Source organism: Aquarana catesbeiana, linkage group LG02, assembly GCF_042186555.1.
Source record: "Aquarana catesbeiana isolate 2022-GZ linkage group LG02, ASM4218655v1, whole genome shotgun sequence".
NCBI classification, from domain to species: Eukaryota; Metazoa; Chordata; class Amphibia; order Anura; family Ranidae; genus Aquarana; species Aquarana catesbeiana.
The window spans coordinates 330,414,507-330,440,013 of NC_133325.1; the positions used below are offsets into that span (position 1 = coordinate 330,414,507).

The 25,507-nt window shown below is 42.5% G+C and overlaps 1 protein-coding gene across 2 annotated transcripts in view; it reads right to left on the reverse strand.

Annotated features, from left to right (window-relative positions):
* Positions 1 to 25,507, reverse strand: part of DMD (dystrophin) — a 3,507,873-nt gene that overhangs the window by 1,241,109 nt on the left and 2,241,257 nt on the right. For both annotated transcript variants that reach the window (XM_073614841.1, XM_073614839.1), the window contains one exon: positions 8,470 to 8,563. In XM_073614841.1, coding sequence (XP_073470942.1) covers positions 8,470 to 8,563 — 94 coding nt within the window. The remainder of the gene's footprint in view (positions 1 to 8,469; positions 8,564 to 25,507) is intronic.

Here is a 25,507-nt window from a genome sequence, read left to right on the forward strand (position 1 = left end):
TATGTATTCTTCTACATTTTGGTAAAAAAATGGCAATAAGCGTTTTTGGATTGGTTTGCACAAAAGTTATAGCATCTACAAAATAGGGGATAGATTTATGGCATTTTTATTATAATTCTTTTTTTTTTTACTAGTAATGGCGTGATCAGCGATTTTTAGCTGGACTGCGACATTGCGGCGGACAGATAGGACACTTTGGACACTTTTTTGGGACCATTGACATTTATACAGCAGTCAGAGCTAAAGATAGCCACTGATTACTGTATAAATATCCCTTGCAGGGAAGGGGTTGACACTAGGGGGCGATCATGGGGTTAAGTGTTCCCTAGGGAGGTGTTTCTAACTGTGTAGGTCAGTGTAGTGACTGGGTGAGGAGACAGATCGCTGTTCCTAAGCACCAGTTTTTGACATCACCATGCACCAGCTAGCTGGCTTGAGCCATGGCTGTTTGAAAATCGTTTCATTGTCTTTGGATGTCAGTGCCTGTGAAGCTTTTAATAAATCTTTTAAACGGGAGTACTGCACCATGAAGCCTCTTCTCCTTTTTCATGCCAATGTTGGAGATTAAGAAAGAGCTGCCATTGCATTTGTAAGGAATATCATATGAGTATAGGAGCCCGCCGTATTGGAAGGGATACCTGCTTTGGAGGAGTCCCAGGAGGAGTACAAACTGAATGATCTTTGCTGAGCGAGTTTGATCTCTATAATCTGAGATCCACAGTATCCAGTAAGCAGCCTTTCTTATCATATTTTCCGAACAGAAGTTTCAAGCCTTATCCTGAGTGTTCAACGTCATGGTTTATTTATTGGATCACAACATGGACTTGAATATACACACCAGTTAAATTGTGTTTATATATATATATATTTTTTTTAAGATATATTATTGTATTTGGTTGCGCAATTTTACATTATCTACAAATTTATGAGCTGAATATTCAGGCTATTTGAGTTGCAGCATCTAGCGCACAGTCAACTTTAGATTTTGTCATTTACATCTCAATCATTTTTCTTTTTTTCCCTTTTTTCCATTTTTCTTCACTATTTGTATATATTAATTTTCTTTTTTTAAGATCAGGGGCAGCACAGATATTTCACCATACACTGAAGTTACACACTGCAGACCTCAGTGAGGAGAGCTCTGAGAGCTAATTGGAGGGAAGGAACGCACCCCCTTTCACAGAGCACACAGGAACAGAGCTGAGGCTGTCAATCAGCTGGAGCTCCCTCCCCTGTCACAATTTTTTCCCTTGGTGTCAGAAAAGCTTGTCAGAAATGATCCATGCTGATAGGGGAGGAACAAGGCAGCAGACAGGAATGATACTTAGTGCTCTTAATTATGTACACTCTATAGAAGGATATTCTTTGTTAATATTTCATGTCTGAGGTTTACAACCACTTTAAGTGTATAATCAAAACTTATTTTAAAGTAGGAATATTGCATTTTGCAGTTTGTGATACAGACCTTTTTGTAGAATGCCAAGTGTAAAAGTGATTAAATGAGACTTGATCACAGCATGTGAAAAACAGAAATGTTGATGCTACATTATGTTTGATGTTTGGAGACACAGACACATGATGGCACATTCATTAGTAGGATATTTGTTATTTGTAAGAATTATGAAGTAATAAACCTTTTCATACAAAAGTGGTAACCAAGCTAACTAAAGGAGCAGCTCCACTAAATGTATTTGTTTCCAACAAACAAAATACCTTAATAAATGTGCAGGTCTGCGAACATTTTAGAAACAATGCCCTATAATATGGTAACCTTTGGTACGTACAAAGTTTATAAAAGCAAATGTTTTAACAACTCAGAGAAGTTCTCTATTTTATGGACTGGATAAAGCGGCGCTTTTCTGCTGTTTAAAAGGCACTTTTGCAACGCTTTTCGGGCCGTTATCGGGGGTGCTTTTAACTCCAAATAAGGGGTTAAAAACTCCTGTGTTGCATCGCTTCTGAAGTGCTTTTCAGGTTCTTTGGAAGCATTCATTGCAATGGGTAGGGGTGTTTTGGGAGAACTGTATACAGCGCTCCCAACCCGCCCCAAAGATGCTGCTTGCAGGACTTTTCCGAACGTCTCACAATCGCACATCCCCAGTGTGAAATCACCCATTGCAAAGAATGGGAGGCAGTTTTTAAGCGCTTTACAGGTGCTATTCCTAGCGCTAAATGCCTGAAAACTGTCTCAGTGTGAAAGGGGTCTTAATTGGGGCGTGGCCTTCAGCCAGAAGTGATGGCTGTGTAAGGGGAGAGCTCCAGAGAGACCCACCAGCATCTATTACCATCCAGTGACATGGGAAAGCATCCAAGGCTCTTTTTTGGTTCCCTGTGCTCTGCTGACCTTGAGAAACATGATGAGAAAGAGAAAATTGGGGAAAGGACGGCGGAAACTCACTGATTTCTAATACTCGGCGAGCACACCTAGGCCCCAAAATGGTGCCGGCCAGCATCAAGGAAGCACCCATGCAGCCAATATCCTTCCCATCCTGGATCATCATCCCAGGGGAATAGCTGGAGATTGACCCCTGGAGCCTCCTCAATCAGCAGTCCACATAAAACGGCGCAGGAGAGATCATCAGCACAAAAATATGCAGATGAGCTGGGGAACATGATCTTTCACAAGATAGCACCAGGGAGTTTGTGGAACAGATTAATGAGTTCGCCACTACAGGGCAGCTTCTGAGCGATACAGTTTTGAGGGATATGCTTGTCACCTTCCAGGGCTCATTACATAGAGACACTATGACCTGCATCTCACATATGAAATTTGATGTAACAGTCATAGGTGATCGGGTAAATCACATTGAGGATAAAATGGGGGAATTCACTACAGCCCACAATGAGTTAGTGGATGCATATAATGGATCTGAGGTACATCTGATGTACAGGCCATCAAAAATAAGCTGGCTGATTTAGAGGACAGGTTGCGCAGGAATAACATCAAACTACGTGGGGTGAGTGAATCCGTAACCCTGGCTGACCTTAGACAATATGTCCATATTCCAAAACCACATAATCCCATACTCTTGGGGTTTTCCCACAAAAAATCCTCATAACAAGAGATAATTTCACTCATGTCATCACAACATTTAAAGAGGGCCTGTCACTTGCAAGAAAATGAATTTATTACCATAAGAAGATACAACCCTTCCCTCCAAATCCCCACCTCACAGGCTCACCCAGGAATGGCAATCTGGTGATACTTGATGAGAGCCCTGCTGTGCAGGTATTTGTGTGCACCTCTGCCTCAGTTTTCAATTATACTGGGATGTCTGAGCTGGGTCACAGGGAGCTGAAATCCCTCCTGAATCTTTGTGGAATTTTTCACATACTGTTCTGTTCTTGTTTTCTTTAGTTTTTCTGTGTTTTTACTGTACCCAAGGATTGCTATAAAGAAACCATTCTAAAACCAAGCTGGTCATCCTTAATCAAGAACTTTACAACTTCAAAACTGACTGTGATCTTCATTTCTGGTCCAAAGCTGCCACCTACAGGTAATAATACATCATTACAGCTGGTTAAAATGATTTATTCAATACCCTGCATCTCAATTTCATAGTACTCATGACCCTGTCAGTCATTTCCTTAAACGTTCATGGACTGAATAGCCCATTCAAAAGGAACTCTATGTGGCAGGAAGTAAATAAGCTAAAAGGGGATATCCTCTGTGCTCAAGAGACTCACTTTATGGCTAACAAACAACCCAAACACACAGATAAGTAATTCCCGCATATTTTTATTGCAAACACTCCAATTACAAAATGGGGAGTCTTCATAGCAATTAAACATTCCATTGCCTTTCAACTACATGAAGTCCACTGTGACCCCAATGGATGGTATATTATTTTGGTCTGTGATATAAACAATGTTATCTACATCTTAGTGAATATTTACGCTCCCAACACTTGGCAAGGAACATTCATGAGAAATATGAAAAAATGCATTGACAAGGTTATCAGGGATCACTATTCCTATGCGGGAACTTTAACAGTGTGGTTAACAAAGACATGGACTGTTCTAATCCTCACCTTACACACAGATGTGAGTTGCAACCCTTTTTAACAGAAGCAGAGCTATATGACACTTGAAGAAGCATAAATACATCTGAAAAGGACTACACCTATTGCTCAGCTCCTCAACAAGCATACTCAAGGATCAACCTTATCCTATCGGATTTTAATTTGCTGCAGAGAACTATACCAGTTAAAATTCACTCAATAACCTGGTAGGACCACGCTCCGGTCTCTACAGTTCTGAAAGAACAATCTTCTAATAACCCTTCATACCCTTGGAGGAATAACACTGCTCTTCTCTCTAATCCTAAGCACAAAACTAGATTAACTCAGCTACTTAATGAGTTCTTTGTGGTAAACAATATAACTGATGCAAATATAATTTCTGTATGGTGTGCCCTTAAGGAATATAGTAGGGGTCTGCTCATACAAGCTGCGGCGAGGGAAAAGAGGCAGAGGGTTGAAATGTTGAACAGGCTGCTCACTGATTTTAATCTTTAAAATCACAGCACAAAACAAATCCCTCCTCTAAACTCCGCCAAACCCTTATCACAGCCCATCAAAAATACTTAAAAATATCTAAGGCAAAGTACTACGCACATGGGAAGGGCAGGGAAATTACTGGCGAATTACCTTAGAAAGAGACAACAATATACAAAATTGAACTGCATTAGAGATCCACATAGTGGAAAAATGGAGCACCACCCATCTGAAATAGCTAATGCCTTTATGAAATACTACAAAGATTTATATAACCTTATCTCAGATAACACCATGCCCCAGCCATTTGCCTTGAATATTGATACATTTTTTAACTCACTTGCCCAAGATAATCACTGAAACGCTTTCAGCACTTACAGTAACGCCCCGATCTTAGATAAAGAAATAATGGATACTATTCACAATTTACCAGTACACAAGTCACCTGGCACTGATGGATTTTCATCAGAATATTACAAAGAATTCTCTCAAATCTTAGTTCCGCATCTTAGAGCTCTGTTCAACAAATTAGCCTCATCTGCTTCTTTCCCTGAGGAAATGTTACAGGCCACCATTATAGCACTGCCAAAACCAGGGAAGAAGCCGGACAGCCCACAAAACTTTAGCCTCATATCTCTGTTAAATACAGACTTAAAAATATATGCTAAGATACACACAAATAGGCTGGCCAAAATATCCCCTTCTTTAGTCAAAGCAGACCAAGTGGGATTTGTTAAAGGGAGACAGGCCTCCAATGGCACACACAGACTGTTTAATCTTTTGAAAATTGGGGAAAATAGGAAAATGCCCACAGTGATCTTGACACTAGACGCTGAAAAGGCCTTTGATAGGGTACACTGGGGCTATCTAAGTGCAATGCTTCAAAAATTTGGGCTTCAAAGATTTACTGTATACTCTCAGCAGTATTTCGCATTGTATACTAAACCCTCAGCCACAGTATTTACACCCAACGCCATATCTGATAAGTTCCAAATTACAAATGGAACCCACCAGGGATGCCCATTATCCCCTCTCATATTTTCTCTTATGATGGAACCCCTGGCAGAGGCCATTAGAAATGATAACACTATCATGGTAATAGATGTTACAGGACACAATCACAAGATAGGGTTTTTTTTTGCGGTACAGTGTTCTGGTACCACCAACACCTAAGGCCCAATTTTCTGCAGAGTAACTAGGGCAGGCCATATAGTATATATACTGCTGTTCAGAGCATATAGTGCCTGTGGACCTGGGGGACCCCCATGCCATTTTTTTTAATTTGGGTGCGGGCCTGGTAATGGACTGGGGGGGAAACCATGCTGTTTTTTTTCAACGATTTTAATCTATATTGCCAGGACCCGACAATACATTACAGCCGCGAGTAGTATTAAATTACATTTTTTCCTTTAGAACTGTCATTTTGCTATGGTATTGTTCTAAACATGGGAAAAATGCACTACTTTACAGGCATACTAAGGACACCCCCCAGGCAGGATATTTAAAGGAATATTTCATTTTTATAGTTTCACTTTAAGCATTATTAAAATCACTGCTCCTGAAAAAATGGCCATTTTTAGAACTTTTTTTTGCCTTGATACATGTCCCCTGGGGCAGGACCCGGGTCCCCAAACACTTTTTATGGCAATAACTTGCATATAAGACTTTAAAATTAGCATTTTTGATTTTTCACGTTCGTGTCCCATAGACGTTAACTGTGTTTGCATGTTCAAACACATTTTTTGCCTGTTCACATGTTCTGCTGCGAACCAAACCAGGGGGTGTTTGGCTCATCCCTACTGCTAAGTAGTTGGAGATGAGTGAATAAGGATAATGTAAGCTAAACGGAGAGAGAATGAAGATGATGTGCAACGTGTTGAAGAGTACTTGAAAATGATACAGTGTATGTGGTGCACCACAGACTACATAAATGAGGGGCATGCATGATACAGAGCAAAACAAACTATAATATGTGATGTACTGCAGGCTGAATGTGTGATGTGTTGCAGAGTAGTGTAAATGTATTTATTATAGGCTCAGACTCCTGAGTAGTGCACACAAATCTACATTGGCAATTAGACAGATGTCAAATAGATGTCAGTCAGAAAAGCAGAAGATGCATTTCTAAATATGTTCAATGTCAGCAGCTCTGGCATCTTGCCTTCGTTAAATCACATTCTCATGTTTATACACTTTTTCCATAACATGTCATAGGTGCAGTTTTGACAAGTTACTAATTGATAATACCTGATTATAGGAAAATGTGTGGCATGAATAAAATGGTCATCCATAGTAAGAAATTGTGGTATTTACTCTTGGTAAGCAAGATCTAACTTTTTTTTATAACTTTTTAAAATGTTGTATGCTTGAAGGTAATTGGTCTCATTTACAATCATTATGCCTAGAATATCATATGCTAAATGTCTTACAGTTGCATATTCATATTTAGTGCTGAATAATGATATGTAGTCATCATTGAATAACATACAATATAGAATGTTAAACATTGCTTTTATCATATGTACACAAAATCACTAAAATCTTATTCAACATGTTCCTGTATATTTAAAAGCCAATCATTTTAAATATGCTGCTTTTTTTAAAGTTTAATTGTGGATCTTTCAATTAAAGTGTCTTTGTTCATTAATTTCCTCTTATAGGGTGACAGTGCAGGAATGTCCAATTGGTTTCCTACATTGCAACCCTGTCATATAAGCTTCTGCAAAACATGTTACACATTGTTCATGTTTTTCACCATTATGAAACTGAGAAAAGTCATTCAACTATCACTGGAGTGCATGCTTGTAGACAGGATGTAAAGAGGCTGCTGGAGATCAAAAGCACTGAGATACATAAAACAATGAAAAAAGGCTTAAAATATTTGGATATAGTGGAGAGGGATTAGAACACCTGTCAGTTTCTATTGCTATCTGTGCCCCTGTTAGGGAAATTCACCCTCTTTTTTTCCTGTTTATCATTATCATTGAAAGTGAAAGTAAAAAAAAAAAATCCCAAAATTTTAGGTTGTCCCCTGAAAAATAATAGATGAAAAATGATAGAGGAAAAAGATAATATTCCAATTTGGACACTAGTTCTGGAGACCTGGGGGTCCCAAGTGATTCCCTTAAATATTTCCTTGCACTTTCTGCTTTGGCTATGGGACAGGAAGTGAAGGTAAATCTCCCTAATGGGGCACAGATGGCAAAAATTATAACCTCCCTATTAAAAAAAAAAAAAAAAAATGGCTATAATTCTACTTTAAAACTTTAAAACAAATACCATATGATATAGTGATTATCAAACAAAATGTCAATCAGTTAGGTTTTATATATTCATTAGGAAATTACAAACAGTTATGAAATAAAGACACTTTAATATAGAAATAAATAGAAATAAAGACAGCTACAATATACATAAAATTAAGGTTCTGTATTTCTAAGCAGTAGAATTTACTTATAATCAGTCATGAAGACAAAAGTGCTTAAAACATTTGGTAGGAGAAAACTGGAAAAGAAAAATGCTATTTTTTTTAACACTAAACTGCAAATAGTAAACATGTACAGTGACACAAACAAGCAAATAGCCAAAATTCAGCATTCATTAGATCTCTCTCTAAGCTGCCAACAGTTTTGATTGGATGCTCTGGATATCTATAAACTATAGATATTTTCTCTGCTATTGTATGTTCAACAATGTTTCTATGTTCAGCCATACCAAAGAATTGCAACTCTGCAATTACCCATCTATGCATGTCTTTCATTATAAAATCCACAAAACTTTCTAGAGTCTACTGCACATTATTGCTCTGCCTTGCAAAGATCACTGAAGGGGTAATCTATGACATGCTCCTTATACAGTATGTAAACAATGTTATAATGCATTGCTATTTTAGAACTGAAATGATGACTATGCTGATTAGTAAAGCTCAGTGTTTAAGCATGTTATATTTAGAGGCTGCTAAAGAAGCACTTACGATCAGTTGTTGCTGGTACCACAGGTCTCCTCTTCAGTTCTTCAAGTAAATGATTTACTGTGTTCCACTCTTTATTCAAATCTTCTAATTTTCTCTGTTAAATGAAATTACAATAGTTTTTAGCGCTAATATTTTTCACCTACATGAACATTATATTAGCAATATACATTGTTATTAGAAATGCCTTATACAAATGGATTTAGGGATTATCTAATATTTGTAACTCAAAGCCTGTGTAACATACAATAGCCATGTCCATACAAATTGTATTTTTTAACTATAATATTATTGTTCTGACAACCCTCATTGGAGTGGAGGCTGCGGTGAGCAAACATTGTATTATATGGTGCATAATTTATATTATATTTTTCCCCTCCTATTATATATAAAGTGAAAACAAATTCAGCATTTTCACCAAGTGCAAACATACACAGGTTTTGTTTAGTAAGAAACAAAGGAAAAAAAAAGTTGTGTTTTTTTTTTATGTAAGGGAACACTTTCAAATTTCATAGAATTACCAGATTTTAGGCACCCAAAGCCATATGAAGTATGTCTCCAAGTATTTTTTTAAATAATACATTTTGTTTAAAATTTTGAAAAACATACAAAATACATATATAGCAAGGTGGAAAGTAACCACTTTTCCCAAAAAAGCATACATGGAAGTCCACAGGAGACATGATACAGGGGCAGAACATGCACAAGAAAAATACAGAACAGGGCATGAGGGAGTTGAAAAAATAAAGAACTAATATCGTCATGGTCAAAAATGGTTAAAAGAAGAGCACTCAACAGATACAGAGATTGGGAACCAGACAAACAGTAGGGTATGGGAAAAAGAAATGGGAAAGAGGATTTAGCCAGGGCAGGTTTGAAGTTAAAACTTACATTATTCAGGTTCACTAGCAGACGAGTCAGGAGGTGGAGTAAGGGATAGAGAATGCAATCCAGGTGTTGATAAATTTGGGATACCTTATCAATCAAAAAATGTCTATCAACGTGTCCATTAACCAGTGTTTAAAAATGTATATGTTGATAAGGATCACATCTTCTTTCTGAGTATCACCTTACATGCATATAGCCAATGTGCAAAGGGAGGCTTGTTTGACTTCTTTTTTACAGAGAGTTCATTTAAGGAGGAGAGTAGCCATGAAGACAGTTTAGCTTTATGAGCATGTTGCACCAAGGAAATAGTTTTGATGGTTTTAGTCCTGAGATAGGCCTGTAGCCAAAGCACTGGATCAAATCCTTCTGGTTTTTAGGAATGAGGATAAGTAGGGGCCTCTTGGGATTGTTTTTGAATTAGGTTCAGGAAATAGCAGTGAAGGTAGTGTTCAGAACAGGCTAAAGGGTGAAAAGCCATCGGGCCCAAGGCTCTTGCCATATGCAACTAAAGAATAATATGTGAAATTTCCTTAACAGTAAATGGGACTTTGAGCTAAGCAGCCAGTGTAGCTTTCAGCTGTTCTGAAGATGTAATCCTGCAGAGTCATCGAGATTGAAAGGCTGGAGCATGTGCAGGTAGTGCCACAAATCTTTCAGAGATCTAAGAAATATTTATTAAAAGATACAGCAATAAGTTCAGTTATGTACCATTCCCTTAGTGGGGGATAATATCCTAGAAATACATGTGTGAGATTTCTTCTCTCGAATTGACAAGCCAAAGGCTACTGCATTTGTTGCCAAACTCTTATCCCCCGTACACACGGTCGGACATTGATCGGACATTCTGACAACAAAATCCTAGGATTTTTTCCGACGGATGTTGGCTCAAACTTGTCTTGCATACACACGGTCACACAAAGTTGTCGGAGAATCCGATCGTTCTAAACGCGGTGACGTAAAACACGTACGTCGGGACTATAAACGGGGCAGTGGCCAATAGCTTTCATCTCTTTATTTATTCTGAGCATGCGTGGCACTTTGTCCGTCGGATTTGTGTACACACGATCGGAATTTCCAACAACAGATTTTGTTGTTGGAAAATTTTATATCCTGCTCTCAAACAAATCCGATGGAAAATGTCTGATGGAGCCCACACACGGTCGGAATTTCCGACAACCTGCTCCGATCGGACATTTTCCATCGGAAAATCTGACCGTGTGTACAGGGCATTACATGAAGCGCAATGCTCACTCATAGAGACAAAACTTAAGGTTGATAAATCAACCTGTGCAAGTCAGTTTTTGAAGAGTTTGGAAAGTAAGGAGATCGTATGACCATTGACGCTTTGTTTCTAGGGACTGTATAGCCAACAGGAGTATTGATATTGAGGCAGCCTTTTTTTTCATGTGCTTGAGCAATGAATATGCCCTGTAAGATGTATTTAGGAACTTCCAATTTCATAGGGGAAGCAGAAAATCTGAAATGACTTGCCCAATAGCCAGTTGAGTTGGTGGATCTTGCAGAAGCGGGTCAATGAGCCGACAAGAGGAGAATGGTTTGGATGTATGTGGAATAGGTATGAGCTTCGTGTTTGAGTCGAACCCATGTTCAACTCGAACATCGGCTGTTCGATCGTTCGCCGAATTGCGAACGATATGGGCCGTTCGCGCCAAATTCGTGTGGCGCTTCACGGCCCATAATTCACTGTGGCATCGCAGTGCATTGTTGGCTGATGGTTGGCCAAGCATGCACTATGACCCACATGCTTGGCCAATCACAGCGCCGTCAGTAGAGAGAGCTGTAATTGGCCAAAGCCAGGGTGGCTTTGGCCAATTATAGCTCAGGGGGTTTAGAACACGCCCCACACTATATAAGGCCGCCTGCACGGTGGCCCTGTGTAGTGTGTTCCGGCGTGCTGAGAGATAGAGAGAGAGACAGTGTCATTTCATTTGAGTTAGCTAGATTAGGCAGGACAGTCAGTGAGTTAGCTGCACTTGCAGTGTATTGTGTATATATATGCATCCCAGGTGTTGCATATATATATATATATATATATATATATATATATATATATATATATATATATATATATATATACACTGTATTCAGTTTAGCTAGATCCGTTCCTGTTATCTTTCTACTGACAGGCAGGCTTGTCTTGTTACAGTATTTACAGCTACCTGAAGAAAACTGCTGGTGTTCTTTTGATCCTATTAGTACCACAGTCAGGCAGCTAGACTATTTACAGTTAGTGTAGTGCGTACTGCTCACAGTGTTCAGCTAAAACTACAAGTTAGTATAGTGAGACCTCTGCACAGTGTTCAGCTAAAGCTACAAGTTAGTGTAGTGCATCCTGCTCGCAGTGTTCAGCTAAAACTACAAGTTAGTGTAGTGAGACCTCTGCACAGTGTTCAGCTAAAGCTACAAGTTAGTGTAGTGCGTCCTGCTCACAGTGTTCAGCTAAAACTACAAGTTAGTGTAATGAGACCTCTGCACAGTGTTTAGCTAAAGCTACAAGTTAGTGTAGTGCGTCCTGCTCACAGTGTTCAGCTAAAACTACAAGTTAGTGTAGTGAGACCTCTGCACAGTTTTCATCTAAAGCTACAAGTTAGCGTAGTGCGTCCTGCTCACAGTGTTCAGCTAAAACTACAAGTTAGTGTAGTGAGACCTCTGCACAGTGTTCATCTAAAGCTACAAGTTAGTGTAGTGCATCCTGCTCACAGTGTTCAGCTAAAACTACAAGTTAGTGTAGTGAGACCTCTGCACACTGTTCAGATAAAGCTACAAGTTAGTATAGTGCGTCCTGCTCACAGTGTTCAGCTAAAACTACAAGTTAGTGCAGTGAGACATCTGCACAGTGTTCAGCTAAAGCTACAAGTTAGTGTAGTGCATCCTCCTCAAAGTGTTCAGCTAAAACTACAAGTTAGTGTAGTGTGACCTCTGCACAGTGTTCAGCTAAAGCTACAAGTTAGTGTAATGAGACCTCTGCACAGTGTTCACCTAAAGCTACAAGTTAGTGTAGTGAGACCTCTGCACAGTGTTCAGCTAAAGCTACAAGTTAGTGTAGTGCGTCCTGCTCACAGTGTTCAGCTAAAACTACAAGTCAGTGTAGTGTGTTCTCCTCACAGTGTTCAGCTAAACCTACAAGTTATTTTTTTGCGAGCTCTGCACAGTGTTCAGCTAAAGCTACCTGTAGAAGGTTGGTGGTGTTTTCCTAATCCTATCACTACCACAGGCAGCTAAATAAACTGCAAGGTATTTTTTTGCGAGCTCTGCACAGTGTTCACTTAAAGCTACCTGTAGAAGGTTGGTGGTGTTTTCCTGATCCTATCACTACCGCAGGCAGCTAAATAAGCTACAAGTTAGTTTTTTGCGAGCTCTGCAGTGTTCAGCTAAAGCTACCTGTAGAAGGTTGGTGGTGTTCTCATACTACAGGCAGGCAGTTGATTTTGCTAGCTGCAGTATCAGTATATATATATATATATATATATATATATATATATATATATATACACACACACACACACACACACATATATATATATATATATATATATATATTATATGTATGTGTGTGTGTATATATATATATATATATATATATATATATATATATATATATATATATATATATATGTGTGTGTGTATATATATATATATATATATATATATATATATCCCAGCATAGTGCAGCTACAGGCCATTAGTATGTCTGGAAGGCCAACAAGGAGAGGCAGACAGTCACAAGCCAATAAAAGAGGGCAAGCAGGCTCTGTGTCTAGTGCTGGTCGTAGAGACCGCGCATCCTCATCAGCACGTGGCCGTGGGACACGCTGGCCTTTTTTTCAGCAGCTGGCCGTGTTGAGCCGCAACATGCGGAAGACTTGGTCGAGTGGATGACCAAGCCGTCCTCATCTTCCTCATCCTCTCTCACCCATGCTCAGGGTACTTTGTCTGGCAAAGCAGCAGCCTCTTACCTCGGCTCAATGTCATCAGTGACTCCTTCCCTAGCCCCACCATGTCCTCTTGAGGAGTCCCTCGAACTGTTTGACCACAGTTTTGCTCCAGGAGGATGCCCAGCGTTTGGACTCAACGTGGGTGCCTGATAGGAGAGAGGAGGAGGAGGAGAAGGCGGCACATCACCAACGAGGCAGGATGCCCTCCAGGGGCCAGCCTAAGGGCAGCACACTGACTGCATCACACCCCAAAGCTCCACATATGCAGGGCGCTGCAGTCTCTGCGTGTTATTCAAAAAGTTATTTGGTGTGGGCCTTTTTTGAGACGAGTGCATCAGATCGCACCGCTGCTATTTGCAACATATGTCTCAAGCATATCTCGCGTGGCCAAAACATCTCCCGCTTGGGTACCACATGCTTGACCAGACATATGTTGACCTGCCATGCAGTTTGTTGGCAAGCGTATCTAAAAGACCCACACCAAAGAACAAAGAGGACCTCTCCTTGCTCCTCATCAGCTGAGATCTCCAACCCCACTATACCTTCAGTCCTCTCTGAGACCTGCACTGAGAGGAATGAAGGTGTAGAATTAGGTGTGTCACAGCCAAGTACTTGTGGGCAATCTGTTTTCGGTACACCGACGTCAGATTGTAGCAGGCAAATTCCCCTGCCCCAGCTGCTGCACCGCCGAAAGAAGTTTGGTCCCAGCCATCCACATGCCCAGTGGTTGAATGCTAGCTTGGCAAAATTGCTAGCACTTCAGCTGCTGCCTTTTCAGTTGGTAGACTCTGCCCCCTTCCGTGAGTTTGTGGAATGTGCGGTTCCTCAGTGGCAGGTACCCAAACGCCACTTTTTCTCACGGAAGGCCATTCCGGCTCTCTACCGGCATGTGGAAGGCAATGTCCATGCCTCGCTGGACAGGGCGGTCAGCGGTAAGGTGCGTGTTACCGCTGACTCATGGTCCAGCAGGCATGGATAGGGACGTTACCTAAGTTTCACGGCACATTGGGTGACTCTACTGGCAGCTGGGAAGGATGCAGGACAAGGTGCAGTAGTGTTGGAGGGGGTTCCGCCACCACTCCTCCAAAATGCCACTACTAATGATTGTGACACATCTCTCTCCTCCACCCCCTCCTCTTCTTCTTCCTCCATGGCCTCTTCCTGTGCTTTGTCCTCGGAACCAGCGGTGCTCTGTAGGCGTTCAAGGGGCTACGCATGTACGCGGGCCAAAAGATGCCATGCAGTGCTTGAGCTGGTGTGCTTGGGGGACAGGAGCCAGACTGGGGCAGAGGTTCTGTCAGCTCTGCAGGGGCAGGTTCAGAGGTGGTTAACGCCATGCCCACGCAGGAATGGTGGTTTGCGACAATGGCACCAACCTCCTCTCTGCCCTCCGACAGGGACAAATGACCCATGTGCCCTGTTTGGCTCACGTCCTTAACTTGGTGGTGCAGCGATTCTTGGGCAGGTACCCGGGCTTACAGGATGTCCTGAGGCAGGCCAGGAAAGTCTCTGTGCATTTCCGCCGGTCATATAATGCCAGTGCTCAGCTGGCGGACCTCCAAAAGGAATTTAACCTGCCCAAAACCACCTAATCTGTGACATGCCCACCAAGTGGAACTCAACGTTGGCCATGCTGCAGCGGCTGCACACGCAGCAGAGGGCCATCAATGAGTACCTGTGCGACTATGGCACCAGGACAGGGTCAGGGGAGCTTGGTTTTTTTCCCCATGCCAGTGGGCCATGATCAGGGAAGCATGCACTGTCCTGTCACCATTTGAGGAGGCCACGAGGATGGTGAGCAGTGACAGTGCATGCATCAGTGACACTGTCCCCCTTGTCCACCTGTTGGAGCACACGCTGCTTGGAATAATGGACAGGGCACTTGAGGCAGAACAGAGGCAGGAAGAGGAGGACTTCCTTAGCTCTCAAGGCCCCTTTTATCCAACCAGTGTTCCTGCGTGCCCGCCGATCACACAGGAAGAGGAGGAGGAGGAGGAGCATTGTGTCAGTATGGAGGTGGAGCCTGGCACTCAGCATCAGCAGCAGTCTTTAAGGGATCAGTCCCAAGAAACACATGGACTTGTACGTGGCTGGGAGGAGGTGGCTGCAGACCATGTCATCCTTAGTGACCCAGAGGACACCGGACCGAATGCCTCAGCAAACCTACGCTGCATGGCCTCCCCGATCCTGCAAAGCCTGCGTAAGGATCCTCGTATTCTTGGTATCAAGGAGAAGGACCAATACTGGCTGGCAACCCTCCTTAATTCACATTACAAGGGTAAGGTTGCGAACCTTATCTTGCCGTTGCAGAGGGAGCAGAGGATGAAACATCTTCGGGAGGCCTTGCAGAAAGGTTTGTGCAACGCGTTCCCAGAGACTGGGAGGTTACAAACTCCTGTTTCTGGACAACGTGTTGCTGAGGCTTCGGTCAGTCAAAGAAGCAGCGGTGGAGAAGGTGGCCTTCTGACCGATGCGTTCAGACAATTTTTTTGTCCACAGCCCCAAGGTATGATCGGTTCCAGCAACCATGGCCAGCGTCTGTTTTACATGGTGCAGGAATACCTAGGGGCAAGATCTGACTTGGATACCTTTCCCACCGAAAATCCTCTGGGTTACTGGGTCTTGAGGATGGATCACTGGCCAGAGCTTGCACAGTATGCAATTGAGCTACTGGCCTGTCCTGTATCCAGCGTTCTTTCGGAACGCACATTCAGTGCTGCTGGAGGCTTTATAAACGATCACAGGGTGCGTCTGTCCACCGACTCGGTCGATCGACTGACCTTCATAAAAATGAATCAGTCTTGGATCACCACCAGCTACCAAGCACCTGATGCTGATGCAAGCGAATAATCTTTTTTGAAATCTCAGATCCCTTCAAAGACTGCCTATGCCGATGCTGAGTGACTATCCTGAGTAATTATCCTCTTCCTCCTCAATGATCACGCTGATAGCTTGTAAGAACATTTTTGGTTCTGGGCGCCGTCACCAGTGCCTAAGGCCCAGTTTTTCAGCCCCTGTTTAACAGGGGCTGAAAAAAGTTCCAACTAGAGTATCTGTGAGGGGTTGCAGTGTTGTGGCACCAGCACCAGTGCCTAAGGCCTAATTTTTCAGCCCCTGTTTAACAGGGGCATGTAATTACAATTTTTGATGCAATACTTTGCAACAGGGCTCGTTCCTGCGTTCCAACTAGAGTATCTGTGAGGGGTTGCAGTGTTGTGGCACCAGCACCAGTGCCTAAGGCCCAATTTTTCAGCCCCTGTTCAACAAGGGGCATGTAATTACAATTCTTGATCTAATATTTCACAGCAGGGCCCGTTTCTGTGCCCACCAAGAGCGAGTGAGGACTTACAGTGTTGTGGTACCAGCACCACCACCACCACCAAAGGCCCAATTTTTCAGCCCCTGTTCAACAGGGGCATGTAATTACAATTCTTGATCTAATATTTCACAGCAGGGCCCATTTCTGTGCCCACCAAGAGCGAGTGAGGACTTACAGTGTTGTGGCACCAGCACCACCACCAAAGGCCAAATTTTTCTGCCCTTGTTCAACAGGGGCATGTAATTACAATTCTTGATCTTATATTTCACAGCAGGGCCCATTTCTGCACCCACCAAGAGCGAGTGAGGACTTACAGTGTTGTGGCACCAGCACCACCACCAAAGGCCCAATTTTTCTGCCCCTGTTCAACAGGGGCATGTAATTACAATTCTTGATCTAATATTTCACAGCAGGGCCCTGTGAGGGCTTACAGTGTTGTGGCCACAACAACACCTAAGGCCCAAATTTCTGCTGAGTATATAGGGCAGGCCCCTACTTTCAAACATCCAACTTACAAATGACTCCTACTTGCAAACGGAAGGAGACAACAGGAAGTGAGATGAAATCTACCCCTAGGGAAATTCTCTCCTGTAAGAGTTAATATGGGAAAAACATTTCTCCTTTCCACTGATGCTTTATCACCAATCCTTGTTTCACAAAAAAACACACATTTTCAAAAAAGTGAGGTGAAATCTTCTGAAGAGGAGCACAGACAGCAAAACAAATGTCACAGGGGTGATAACCCTTCCCTATGTTTTCCAAAAAGCTTAAAAAAGATTTTTTGGCTGGAGCTAAACACGTTAAAAATGTACCCATTCAAAATTACAAACAGATTCTACTTAACAACAAAACTACAGTCCCCGTCTTGTTTGCACCGCCTGTATACTGCTGTTCAGAGTATATAGGGCCTGGTGGCACCACACCTTTCCTTTTTTTAATTTGGGTGCGGGGTTCCCCTTAATATCCATACAAGACCCAAAGGGCCTGGTAATGGACTGGGGGGTACCCATGCCGTTTGTCTCACTGATTTTCATCCATATTGCCAGGACCCGACATTACATTAAACCCGCAAGCAGTTTTAAATGACTTTTTTACCTTTAAAAATGACATTTTGTGCAGGGACTGTTCTAAGCACGGGAAACACGCGCCACTTTACAGGCATACTATAGACACCCCCCAGGTACGATATTTAAAGGAATATTTCACTTTTTTTTTTTACTTTAAGCATCATTAAAATCACTGCTCCCGAAAAAACGGCCGTTTTTAAAAGTTTTTTTTGCATTGATACATGTCCCCTGGGACAGGACCTGGGTCCTCAAACCCTTTTTAGGACAATACCATGCAAATTAGCCTTTAAAATGAGCACTTTTGATTTCGAACGTTCGAGTCCCATAGACGTCAATGGGGTTCTAACGTTCGTGCAAATTTTCGGTCCGTTCGCAGGTTCTGGTGCGAACTGAACCGGGGGGTGTTCGGCTCATCCCTAATGTGGAAGAAGGATCATGAAATAAAAAGGAAAATGATCAGACCATAGCTGAAACCCTATATGAGCAAAGGGGAGCAAACTAAGCAGACAGTGAGAAGTCAAAAATAATCAAGTCTACTGTATTGCATTCACAAGTGACATATGTAATCATGATTGGCGGGATGCAAAAAAAAACTACAGAACAATCAGTTGTAGGTTATGCAAGTGTTGTTTCAGCCTATTCAGTTGGCTCAGGGAGATATGATATCATGGTGCCAAGGGAGGAGTCAAAGACAAAATCAAAATCACTTCCCAAGATTGTCAAGCCTTCTTTAAAATCATGCTGCAGCTCCTCCCCAAAGCCCCCTTTTTTCTTACCTCAGCCCAATCTGATCCAACAATGTGCATGAGTCCAGCCACTGTCGCTCACCTCATTGGACAGATTGATAGCAGCAGGAGCCTTTGGCAAATCAAAAACTGTGACACGGGAGCGGGAGTAGGGAGCAATGGTCAATGGACGCAGCAGTGGGACTCGGGTGCCCCCCATGGAAGTGGCTTTCAGTGGGGGCACCTGATGAAAAGGAGGAAGAGGAGAAGGCAGGAGCGCCATTCGGGGCACCCCAGAAGAAGGGGCTGCTCTGTGCAAAACCATTTGCACAGTGCAGGTAGTTATAGACATGTTTGTTATTTTTTTTTTACAAAAATCGAAAGTTGACAATTACTTTAAGTCAATGCATGTCAGAGAACACCGGGGAATATTTCTGTGGAACTTTATATCCCTGCACATTAAGAAATCCGAATTTAACTCATTTTATATATCTATTTTTTTCCTTCCACTGCTAGGGGGACAGCCAAGACCTTGCTTAATCAAGCATCACCTTAACGCTCCCCTTCCCATTTGTTTTTTGTTGTCCCTCAGGGACATTTCCATACAGCACAAGGGACGTCGGGAAGGATTCCCCCCCTGTTTCTTTCTTTGTGGAATAAGGGAGTCTGTAAGCCCACTCCATGCTTCCGTTTTTGAACGTTTTTAGGTCCCTGTGCAGGGGTCTTGAGTTCCTTTGATTGCCAAATGATATGTACCATGTTCCCTTAATAACCCCCTGCTTGCACTGCAACCCTACCAATTACCCTCCCCTATTCCTCCCCATTTCTGCCCCCCATCCTTTCCCTCCCTACCCTCTCCCTCCCTACCCTTTCCATTCCCACCCATCCCCTCCCTTCCCCATTTACAGCCTATTGGCTCATAAGCTTCTCCCCCCCACTGGTTATGATCCATCTACTAGTTACTGGTAACGTTCCTTTTTGTTTCAGGGATGGTTGTGATTGGGGCAGTAGTCGTGTGCCTCGACCTATCCTTCGGCTATGGTCTTCCCATACCCAAACGGTAGGACATTAGCACAAATAGAGGGCTATGTTTACTTCTTTTTGTGCAATGAGAGGAGGAGACTTTCCCCCTCCTCTCATTCCAGGCCTATATTAGGCCAATTTGTGCTCAACTGTCTTCTCCTTTTCTTCTCTTACTTTAACCTCTTTTCTATTCTTGCCAGAGCACGGATGTCTCTGCCCTACACAGTCTCTCCAGGTCCCCGGTCTTACACCCAACTGACTCATGATCCTTTTCTCACTCATCTTGGCTTGGTAAGTGATGGTAGTATCAATATCCACCTACCCTTTTACCCCCATGACACCTGAAACAACGCTCTCCCCACCCCTCCGCTTAGTATCTCATAACATGCAAGGCCTAAACTACCCTAATAAGAAACGGAAAGTTCTCCAGGCCTGTCATTCCCAAAAATGTGATGTTGTTTTGTTGCAGGAGATGCATTTCCCAAGATGGTACACCCCCTCTTTCCTCCATGCCCATTTCCCCCAGTTTTTCTTGCGAACGCTGAGGACAAGACAAGGGGAGTAGCATCCTATTCTCAAAAACTTGTAGAGACCCGGAAGGCAGATTCATCCTTGTGAAGGGAGTACTAGATGACCAAGTTTTCTCTATCATATCATATTATGCACCCAACAAGGGACAGACAAAATTCTTTTAGACAATGCTTCAGACTCTAGCTCCATTGATGGGAGGTACAGTGATTCTTGGTGGAGACTCCACTATAGCCTTCGAATAGGGCCTAGAAAAATCTAAGCCTCTATCTGCGCAACACACTCGCCCCACTAAAGGAAGCTCCAAAAGAGCTAGGCTAATCTTCCAACATGGCCTTGCTGATATTTGGAGGGAAATCAACCCCTCTAAAAGGGACTACACACGCTTCTCGAGCCCACACCAATCTTATGCCGAATTGACCATATCTTAATTTCCTTGGTACATATCCCCTCAGTTTGTAAATCATACATCAAGGACTCAGTGCTATCCGATCACTCCATGGTCCTTCTCATTTTACACAGACACTCCGCCAGGCCACCCCTCTCCCATTGGAAACTTAACAAGTCTATACTTAGTGACCCCATTAGAGTTCTAGAACTCAAAAAAGCATTGAAGAAATACTTCCTCCTCAATGACGTAAAGGGAATCTCGTCTGAGACTCTATGGGCTGCACACAAAGCTACGATCCGGGGGAAGCTGATACAAATAGCAACTCAGATAAAAAAAGAAAGAACCTCGGATGTAGAGAAACCGGAGAAGGACTTCTCCCTTTTGCTCAAACTCCACAAAAAATACCCCCCAAAGGTCTCTATAGCCCAAATAGATGCGACTCGCATTGCATAAACCTAGCGCTCACAGTTAAAGCCGAGTAAAACATTACATGGAGTGGGGCCAGATTCTACCAGCATTAAAACACCATAGTTTGGATGCTAGCCTCTAAACTGTCCCCCAAAGCATGCTCATTCACGATGCCTAAAATTCAGTTACAGGATGGCACCATGACTTTGAACCCCCCACGCATATTGCTGTCATTTTAGACATTCTACACAAAGTTATAGCAGACAGAGAACATGACTGACGAGACCAACATAAATTCATTCCTAAACAAACTCCCTCTCCCCACGTTAAGGAATGATCACAAAAGACATAATGGAAGCCCCAATCTCAACTGATGAAGTCAAAAATCTAAAAGGGGGCTCTGCCCCAAGTCCGGATGGATTTTCCATCCCATACTTTAAAACATTCACAGAAATTCTGACCCCACGTCTAGCCAAATTCTTTAACTCAAAGAGGAAGGGGGACTCGGTTAACATTCATCTTAATTCGGCATTCATCTCCGTGATCTCTAAACCGTACAAAGACACGGAGTTAGTGGGGAATTATAGGCCCATATCGTTAATTAACAATGACTTGAAGATCTTGACCAAAATTTTAGCAAAGTGTAGGCTCCTTTATCAGTTGCTACATACACAAAGATCAGGTAGGATTAATTCCTGGCAGACAGGGCCCAGACCAAGTGAGGAGAGCTATTCATATAATTTCCATCCTGCAATCAGGATGGGACAGAGGTCCTCACCAAGAAGGTTTGCTTCTATCGCTTGACCTACAGAAGGCCTTTGATTCATTATCCTGGCCTTATCTTTTTGCTGTCCTAAAATGCTGGGACTTTGGGGAGAACTTCTTAGGGGTCTTGGAATCTCTCTATTCTAACCCAGAAGCCAGGGTCAGGCTTCAAGGATACTATTCGGATCCCATCAAAATCATTAGAGGAACTCATCAAGGCTGTCCACTATCACCCCGATCTTCGCCTTAGCTATTGAAACCTAAGCAATAGCCATTCGTTCTAATTCAGACATCAGGGTGGTCCAATGCGGACAGACAGTTCATAAATGCACACTATTTGCAGATGATATACTCCTCTTTGTCACCTCCCCAATTACTCCTCTACCAGACATTTGTAAGCTGTTAGACTCCTTTGCAAGTGTCTCGGGCCTTCATGTAAACCTGTCCAAATCACAAGCCTTAAATGTTTCCCTCCAGCCCCCTTTAGTAGCACTACTGAAACCATCCTTTAAATTCCAATGGAGTGACTCGACAATCCGCTACCTAGGGATAAACCTCTCCTCCAAGATCGAACGACTATACCGGGTAAATTACCCTCCCATGTACCACAAGCTTGAAACTCACCTCACAACTTGGTCTCAGTTCCAATTGTCATGGTTAGGTAGAATCCACTCCATCAAGATGACTCTGTTACCTAGACTACTTTACCTATTTAGGTCTCTCCCTGTAGCTGTCAGAAGAGATCACCTCAAATCATTCCAGGGCAAAGTAATAAAATTTAATAGGGGTGAAAACTAGGTATAGATTTCCTAAATGCATTCTATTTAGCCCCAAATCACAGGGGGGGCTGGGACTCCTCAACCTGTTATGGTGTTACCAGGAAGCAAGGTTAGCCCAACTATCCATGGTCTATTCTAGGCTAGAGAAAACTGATTGGATTCAGATAGAGAGGAAGGCAGTCCCAAGTATACACTAGACTTTCTGCTATGGTGTCCCCGGAAATCTAGACCCCCAGAAATGTCCCCCCACTTTATCCCACTCTCTGTCTGTATGGGATGATTTTACGACATCTGCCTTCCCTGACCTCTGAAATTCGACCTCTAGCTCACATTTTCCATAACCCACAGTTCAACCCAGGCATGGACATTAAATCCTTCCAATGGTTGCTAGACAAGGGGATGTACCGTATTGGCAATTACTTCTCCGTTGTAGGCCCGTCATCATTGAAACACTGAGTAAACAAATTGGATCTCCCAGACTCAGAAAAATGTTGGTATCACCAAATATCTCACTATCTGTCTTTCATTTGGAAAAACAAACCCATTCCCCCAAACTTCACAGAATTTGAACATTGGTGTGAACAGGCGACAGATCAAAAAGGTGGCATATCGATAATCTACTTGTCCCTGTCCAAACCCACCTCCAAATTTCCATACATGGAAGCATGGGAAAGAGACCTACAAGAATCCTGGGACCTGGAGGATTGGCATAAAGCAGTTTCTAGAGCCTTCAAAGGTATGCTGAACATCTTGTTAATAGAAGCCAACCTAAAGGTTCTCACCAGATGGTATCTGGTCCCTACCAGACTTGCTACCATTTTCCCCTCATCCTCCCCTTTATGCTTCAGGGACTGTCACACACTAGGGTCCATGTCACACACATGGTGGGAATGCCGGAAAATTTGGGTATTTTGGAATACAATATTCAACCTCATCAGGAAAGTTTTGGGCCAATAAGCCCCATAGTCCCCCATATAGCTCTTCTGAATAGCCCCATACCAAAAAAACCCAAACACATGCAAAAATTGATCTTCTTTATGCTACTAGGAGCCAAGATCACTATAGCTAAGGCTTGGAAGTGACCCAAGGTATCTTTCCTGGCAGCCAAGAGAAAGATCTAGTGGATCATGGCCCAAAAAAAAAATGGTCAGTTCAATCCTAGACACAACCAAAAGATTTGAAGCAATATGGGAACCATGGGCCCAATACGTAGGGATCTCTCTCACCCCCAGCACCGATACTGTATAAACAGGAAGGTTACCCAGGAATCTGGCACCTTCTCTTCCTCTCTCTCTCCTGTCTTTCCTTTCCCTTTCTAATTTTCTTGTTTTCATTGTAAGTTTGAAGTTATAAAGAGCTTATATATTTAATTTCCGCTGTTCGGAACCTTTACCAAAAACACAAAGAGTCAGCTGACTACTGCCAAGCATACACAGAGACTTCCATGTTGGACTCCTTTGTCGTAATATTAGACTAGATACTCACCATAGGAGCCTTCTATTATTCAGGAAACTATTTGTTTTCCCATGCTCTTGGGACAGGTAGTAATACAGGTTATACTAATCGCTGTATTTCTCACGACACAGTATATACCCAATGGGGGTGTCGGGAGAGAAAGACGGTTTACTGTCTTACTACTATTCCTTACTCGTTGTTTAGAACACAGGAAGCTCCTCCACTGTATTATCTGATCATTGATGTTATAGCAACTACATGACAGAATATCTGTTCAGCTGACTAAACACTCTTGGTCAATGTGGCATTGTGTTTTTCTGTATTTCCTGTTACTCAATAAACATTTTGAAAGAGAAAAAAAAAATCCTAATTTAATGCGTGTCATAGCAAACAAAAAAAGGGGATCAAGAAGGCCTGTGCAAAGTGATGACCTCAGGCTGAGATCCCAAGTGAGGGAGGGGCAAAATACATGGAAGAAAGGGAGAAGGACTATAGCATGCTGCAGAAAAAGGTGTGGGATAAGAATGGGGTGAATCCAGGTCAAGGAGGCAACAGAGAAGGGAAGGTGGAGGGACAGTGAGAAGGGGAAAAAGAAACCCTCTGGGTTGCTCATTAAGTAATTATTATTCCTTATGGGGTAAGTGACAGGAGGTTGAACTATCCTCAGACCTGTGAAAGAAAGCCCCTATGTCTATTGTGGTGTCCGGGGGATCCACAGATTCTGTAGTCTGTATTTTTTTCATGTTGGTTTTACCCATTGCAGGTGAGAAGAAGGTACTGAAATGCATCTGGACTGTGAAAGAATATGCAGCCATCAACAAACAACAGCCCTAGATTGTTACCAAATCATACCAATTACAGTTTCAGGAAACAAACGCATGTCTCTGGGCAATTCCAAGACAATTACTTATACTGCCTGACCAATCAACCTCAAGGGAGGAATAAATAACCCAGATCAAAATTTTTGTTTGTGACATGTCTACACAGCACATAATCTTGTACACTCAGGTAATATAAGCAGTAGTGGAAGGCAGACCTGATCAAGATCAGGAGAGGTGAGCTGTCACCTTAAAGCTATGGACACTGGAGGGATGACATTACTGCTCTATTGAGTCAGCAGCATTATCAGCTCTCTACAGACAGACACATTTTCTAAAGCTTTAAAATCGCATTACTGTTCATAAAAAGATTTTAGCCCCTTGCCCACCTATGCGAAGTAGATGCGGCTTACACTGCATCTAATTCGCAGGACATTTTAAAATACATTCATATGAATGCATCTGGTTCACATATGTGCGTTGCATTCGCACTGTGCATTGCACAAAAAATGTGTGCGTTTTCTGGGCATTGCGGTGCGAATTACGAGCCCCTTATCTTCTATGGGAATGCATTTGCTTCGCAGATGCCTTGCATTCTGAACATGCTTTTTCTCTTTCTCCTCACTACACCTCCCCTCCCCCCTCCCTCCCCCTCTCCCTGCTCACTGATCCTGAGCTAAAACGCAGATGAGCCTTTGAACAGAAGATTTTTATCTTCCAAGTGAAACCTGAGCTTCAATTTGCACCGCACATGTGTGAACCCAGGCTTAAAAAAGCATTACCATTGAGATTTATGAGCAACTTTATGCAGCAAATACAAGAGCAGTGGTAGTTTATTTTATAGGTGACAACTAGGATGTTGTTCAATGGCATGTCTTCTTCTGTTTATGGATATACGTTGTACAGTTAGCATGCATGT